General features: G+C 33.9%; 1 protein-coding gene across 5 annotated transcripts in view; it reads right to left on the reverse strand.

Annotated features, from left to right (window-relative positions):
* The window catches only part of LOC106680233 (GRIP and coiled-coil domain-containing protein 2), a 98754-nt gene extending 92508 nt beyond the window's left edge, over window positions 1-6246 (reverse strand). For all 5 annotated transcript variants that reach the window (XR_010842777.1, XR_010842778.1, XM_067045025.1 and 2 more), the window contains exons 1-3: window positions 6137-6246; window positions 4380-4451; window positions 3650-3821 (exon numbers count right to left, since the gene is read on the reverse strand). Coding sequence is in view for 3 of the 5 variants with exons in the window: in XM_067045025.1 (XP_066901126.1) it covers window positions 3650-3821; window positions 4380-4451; window positions 6137-6176 (284 nt within the window). In the remaining 2 variants the exon portion in view is untranslated. The remainder of the gene's footprint in view (window positions 1-3649; window positions 3822-4379; window positions 4452-6136) is intronic.
* Window positions 6247-7145: the final 899 nt, after the last annotated feature.

Raw genomic sequence — 7145 nt, forward strand, 5'->3', positions numbered from 1 at the left:
AGACAGGTTTTGGTTTTTGGCAAGCATTCTTTGTATGGGCGCGATGGGGAAATGAGGTTTCCAGGATGAGGAGGTCCTCACCAACTTCTGTCTAGCAAGGGTGAACATCTTGAAAAAAGGAGGACAACCAAGAGTCGCCCAAGAAGAAAAAGAAACTCTGAGTTTGGATAGTTGTGAGAGGCATTACTTCATGGAGGGAAATGGCTGAGTGCCGCCTCGCATTCTTCGCATGGTTTTCACGTTTCCATGCTAGTTACGTCTTCTAGCCCTCTTGAGGACTACTGTGGTGAAAATCTTCACTGCGTTCCAATGCTGGTCTGATATTAGCATATAGCTCATCACGTTCTCTGGTGTGACGTGTCTTCCACACACTCTCTCCAATTCACTTCTTTCTGCTGCAAAGCGAATGCAAGTGAAAAACACGTGCTCCACGGTTTCCTCGACCGTCTGACATCCAGGGCATTCTGCGGTGTTGTCCAGTTTGAAGCGGTACTGGTAGGCTCTAAATCATCCATATCCAGTCAACATTTGAGTTATGTAAAAATCCACCTCACCATGCTGGCGACCATACCACTTGCCCACATCGGGTATCAACCTGTGAGTCCACCTCCCAGAATCTGCAGCCTCCCAACGCCGCTGCCACTGGTCGATGGTTTTTTTCGCTCTTCTTCTCTGGAAAAGTGCAAGCGTCATCCATAGTGCCTGCTTCTTTCTTCAACAAGGAGTTCCACAGGTGGCATTCGGGCTATCACGCACACCACTCCGTAGAAAACAGTTCGAAAAGCGCTAACTGTCCTTAAACAAATTCTGCGATAAACTGAAACCATCTGTCTCCTGTATGATTTGGTAGCCATCGTTTCTTTCCATATCGGGGCTGCATATAACATAATGGAGGTGACAACAGTAGCCAGAAGCCTTCGCCTACTTTCTTTGGGACCTCCGACGTTTGGCATAAGGCGTGACAAAAAGGATGCAACTTTAGCAGATTTGGCGCTAATATACTCCATGTGAACATTAAAGCGGAGACGTGCATCGATCATAACTCCTAGGTACTTTAAGCAAGACTGGGAACGAATTTCGTGCCTACACACCGTAACAGTGATAGACTCAGTCTGCTTCCTGCTAGTTACTAGGAGACCTTCGGTCTTGTGATCTGCAAGTTGCAGGCCTACCGAAGACAGCCAACCTCGGACCGTAGCAACAGCCTGGTTAGCGATGAGGGTAACTTCTTCCAAGTACTTCGCCGCAACTACAACTGCAACGTTATCTGCGAATCCAACAACTGTGGCTCCCTCCGGCAATGTCAATTTAAAGATTGCGTCGTACATGACGTTCCACAGAAGAGTCCCTAATACCGAGCCCTGTGGGACACCACCAGTCACCTTGTATCTCCTTTGGCCAATGTCTGAAAAATAAAACAGAACTCTATCTTTAAAGTAGTCTGTGAGAACTCTCATAAGATAGGCTGGCACCACCATAGTCTGTAGGGCATCTATTATACAGGTCCATCTTGCAGTGTTAAAGGCATTCTTAACGTCTAGCGTGATGATTGCTGCATAACACTTAGCACCTCTCCTCCACCTTGCTCCTGCAATTGCTGTGCGGGCCATCTCGACTACCAATCTAACAGCATCTATCGTGGATCGCTCTTTACGAAATCCGTATTGAGCATGAGAGAGGCCATTAACTCCCTCCGTGAACTCTTGTAGCCTGAGGGAAAGGATCTTCTCGAATGCCTTACCCATGGTATCCAATAAGCAAATTGGACAATAGGTTGACGGGTCCTGCAGTCTTCCCTTACTCTTTGGAATGAGTACGAGGCGCTGTCTCTTCCAAGGTTTCGGAATTGAGCCTTCACGAATACACAAATTGAAGAGATCGCTGAAAAGATCCGGCCATTTCCTGAGAGCCACCTTCAGAGCTACATTAGGAATATGTGCGTGTGCGTGTGGGTGTGTGTGTGTGTGTGTGTGTGAGGGGTGTGGGTGTGCACACAATTTTGGCCTTAACTCATTAGCCAGTTTTAAACATTTCTCATCATTAAACATAGCTCTTCATCCCAGTCTTATAATTAAAATACAGATTCATATATACAACCCATGGAAGTACCTGTTTTATAATTTAACCGCAATATATTTTAAAAAAGATATTCATGTATTATATTAATCTATACATTTTAGTTCTTAAAAATGACCTAGTACACACAATTGAGAAAAAAGAAGAAAGCAATAATTTTTTTTTATAATTAGATATACTTCCATGAATTGTTTGCATGAAGAAATATTTTAATAATCAGACTGGGGTACAGAGAATTATATTTGAAATTGTCTAATGAATTAGGGTCAAAATGTTATAAATAAATATATATAATGTAAAACTATTATAAAAATGTTTATTTTTATATGGTTTTACAATAAAAAAAAAAAATTTTAGTGTAATGTCGTTCAATGACTTTCATCAATCATTTTGATTTTTATTTATTAAAATAAAGAATGTTAAAAATATTGCATTGATTTATTAAATTAAGATATTTTGATAAATATTTTATATTTTAGCTCTTCCAAATATAAAATACTTAAATAATTCCACAAGTTGCATTTTATAGTATTTCACATAAAATGGAAAAGTAATTAATCTGTTAATTACTTTTTATTTTTTAAAACCACTTTCATATTATAGGATACGGACTTCTAAAGAGAATATAAAGTACAAGATTAAAGTATAGAATGGTACATAAAGTTATAAGTATTAATACTGAAAATTGGTAAAAAATGAGGTTATATAAATTTCTTTTTCCACTCAGAATATAGGACTGATTTTTTAATGATGCATTTTAAACAAAAGAAAATTGAAAATATGCTGTGCTTGGTTCTTAAGATTTAGTACATGTCAAAACCTTTCAAACAATAAGATTTCTACAGTTCTTAATTGTCTTAGATTCTATTGAGAGTAATAAGAAAATATATATTTATTGTGCATGTTTATTATTGCAATGGAGTTGGACCAGTGAAACAATAAGATACTTTAGAGTTCATCTCAATCGTTGCCTTACTTGAATCACCATATCTACATCGAATTAACCCAAACCTACACAAGATTAGCAACACTGTATCCTGTCATTAATACAAAGTCTGGAATAAAACCAGATGCAACCATCTTTATCTAGAAAAAAATATTAAGGCCATTGCTGATGTATAGTGTGAAGTCTGATCCAGTGCGAAAAGAAAAAATACAATAATTCCAAAATAAGGTCCTGAGAATCGTGGCAGATTTGCTCTGGTCTATAAGAAAAAGCCAACTAGCTATATCTAGAACTACAAGATGAATCGATAGATGATTTCACAACGATTCACAAAATTTAATTTCCACGCTACTGACAATTAAAGGAGCAGCAATTTTTCAATATGTGCAATCCAATCACATCTCAAAGACTGAGCAGCAATCAGGTCCTCAACTACATCTTACGTGGCCAGAAAAATTATATTTCCTAAAACATTATATCTGGGCTTTGAAATGTTCATATTTCACGATTTACAATGAATAACAGTATATATTAACAATGGATTCTAATATTACAACATAATGAACAATCAGTGGAGGCATAATGAGTACTTAACTATCATAATAATATACAACAAGCATTTCATACCGTATATAAGCCTGAGGTACTTCTAATACACGAACCCACTGTTTCCTTTTCTCTCGTTTCTTATCTAGGATTTCAATTCTGTCCTTCTGTCCCCATTGAAGCACTGATTTTCTCCATTTTGAAAAAGCATTATCCAATAAAGCAAGCTTAAAAGCCTGCTTTAATGAAACATCTAAAATCATTGAAAACAATTGAAATTATTAAGTGATAAAAAGTAAATAAGTGGCTACATATATTTTTGCTCTTCCTGAATCCAGTGAAGATATTAAAATAAACTGATTTTATTATATCATAATAATTCAAGAAATAAAATAACACAATGGAATTAAAATCTAATTTATAGACTTTTTCATTGCATTGTAAGATTGCTTTGTCAGTAAGAAAACATCATACAGTCAAATATATAAAAATATTTATTTATTTTTTTTCAGTTTTTTTGTTTTTAATCCATTAAGCATTACCCAACCAAGTAAACTTAAAAGCTTGCTTTAATGAAACATCTAAAATCAATGAAAATTTGAATTATTTGATGATAGAAAATAATTTTTAAAACAAAACATTAAAAGAGAACCCAATTACACAATATGTACTTTCTACTACAATATTTAAATCAGGTATATATCGAATTAATATAGCTTTAGAGTATTCATCCTCTATAAAATTTTACATATTTTAAACCAGATTTTAGAAAAAACAATACAAATTAGGAAAAATAAATAGCTTATTTTACCTTCTGTAAAAAAGTTCATTAAATTGCTAGATATTTTGTCTTCAGTTGAAAATCTGTGTTCCATCCTTGGGCCTGTTAAAATTATCACTATCAATAATATAGAAAATTAAAAGAAACGATCAACCATAAAAATAATTTGAGAAAAGAATAGAAGAAATACGTACAAAAGGTATAAACTAAAATGGTATAGATATCTTTTCTATATATTTACTTATATGTCATTATACATGAAACTAACTTTAGTTCCTATTCAAATTTTTAACCATCCATCCTCTTACCATTCTGTGTAAATTACTTGTTTAGATAGCATAATAAATTTTTATATTTTTAATGTCTATATTTTAATAAGATGCAACACATCATGGCCCTGATTCCAAAACCTAACTAAGGTAAAGTGATACTTTAATAGAATCTTGAAGTCTGAAGCATTTATTATTTGTCAGTTCTTAAAACTACAAAAAGAAAAAATAAATGCTTCGAACTTCAAAATTTGCTTAAGACTTTACTATAAAATAAAAATGTAAATAGGTTTGGAATCAGGATTTTGAAATACAAGCCCATGATTTCCTTTATACTAATTTTATTTTTGAACTTCATGGTTTGAGTATTTCCACAATTTTTAAATTACATACATTAAACAGAAAACATTTTATACAATGAGTTTTATATCACTCCAACTGTTGTATAAGTTTTTAGATTTATCATAGAATTATTATAGTACTCTATGCTATCTTTTCAAAATATTATCATTATAAATGATTCAATAATAAACTTATAACTTCAATGTAATAAAGCTGTTTTAAGTATGTATTTGTTTTTCACAATGTATTTATTTATTATATTTTTTAGGAGAGTAAGAATTTTAATTTATAAAGCTTAATATGGCCTAGATAATACTGCAACAAAGAATATGGGCTGTCCAGTAAGAATTAGGGGTGAGGAAATTATATCACCTTCAGGCAAGGGCTCTAGACAAGGAGATACACTCATCTGTCTTCTATTTAACCTTTTACTCAAGAACCAAAGATCTAATGCAATGGAACCATAATTAGTGGATCTGTTATGATCCTCATTTATGCCCTTGAGTATCTACCTAGACTTAGTACGTAAGGCATAAGGAGCAATGCTTGGAGTTTTTAAGCCCTACCAAAAGGCTCAGGATGAGGTCAAAGCCATGAAAATTTAAACATATACATATATGATACCAGAAGAGAACCCAACTCCAAAAGAGGTGATCCCATTTGGTCAGTAAAAGTTTGGGAAGGAAGCTGAATTCATGTGCTTGGATTCAATGCTCACAGAAGATAATGTACCATAAATGGAAGTGAAGAAAAGGATTCAGGCTGAAAAGAGGCTTTTGTAGTGCTTTAGAAGTAGAGTCCAACCAAACAAAACAAAAATAGAATTAAATTTTTCTTTCATTATTGATCTGTTTTATATACCATAAGGCTCCCCTTCAAAAATAAGGATACAAATACTCTCTTCATAATATGGAATAAGTAATTGATGATGAAAAATGAAACACGATTTAATAACCATAATTTAAATAAAAGTTTGTTCCTAACTAATAGAACCTAAGGATGCCCTATGATGGACAGCAGAAAACAAAATTGATCTCTTACTACAAAAAAAAATTATTTATAGGTATCATTTAAAAGAAAAATAATTAAAACATGGACAGTCTGCTAACACTACACAAATGAACATTAGAAATGAGGAGGGACGTTTTAAAAATAAATTTAGTCTTAAAAGTATACCTTCTGCTCCCTCCGATTCCATTGTATCACAGAACTCCATTCTAACTTAAAATAACTTCTTAACACTTGAGTGAAAAAACTATGGATAAGAAACATATGTTTAATCGAAAACTTTGGTTGCTAAGATCAATTTGTCCACACCTTGTAGGCGGAAACGAGAATCGCTTTCCGCAATAAAAAATCAAAATCGATTATTTTTAAAAATATAATTTGAATTTTAGCTAAGCGATCGTAGACTGAATCAGAGGACTTCTCTAGAAATGTCTTTCAAATTAAAAATCGTAATTCGATTACCTCGCCATAATTATTTCCAAGAGAATTGTGAATTATATACTTAAGCACCACGCCTCCCCGTCTATAAATATGGCTAAGTGGGGTTTTTGGAATTCACGATTCAATTGTACTTAATGCTGGATTCAAAGTTTAGACACTCTTTGGCGTCCCCTTTTGTACCATCAGAGGACTGTTCGTCAATTATCTTCAAGAAATTAGGCAAACCAATTAGCTGTATTAAGTAAAATTAAATGAAGATTTTTCTGAATTGCTTGTAAATATTTTATTTGAAGATCAAAGAAATTTGTTTTGTAGTCTGCAATCCCTAACTGGGGCCAAAGGGATTTACTCGCAGTGTCTACATCAGTGGATCACAACCCGTAGAAGCTGAGGAACATTAAGTCGGTAATCGAACCATGCGTTGACCATCCCAAATCCGACTTGGAGAAAAAGGAGATCCCCTCATAAAAGGTTAGACACGTAGATTGCTTAAATGTGCAATTTGAAATACTTACATAACATAGTTAAACTGTTAAAACCTTTCAACACTCAAACATCAGGAAAAGTAAACAACAAAACAGTTCTAACACTAAGTCCTTACAAAATATGTATTGCCGGATCCTCTCGCAGATCACTCCTAAAACTCTTGCTGACCACCGGTCATAAAAAAATTGTTTTTAATTTTTTTTTTTAAGGCATAAAAAGAAATCCCTCTCTACGGTACTATATGTAGAAT

This window comes from Halyomorpha halys, unplaced genomic scaffold (assembly GCF_000696795.3).
Source record: "Halyomorpha halys isolate HHAL.00 unplaced genomic scaffold, Hhal_1.1 Scaffold251.1, whole genome shotgun sequence".
NCBI classification, from domain to species: Eukaryota; Metazoa; Arthropoda; class Insecta; order Hemiptera; family Pentatomidae; genus Halyomorpha; species Halyomorpha halys.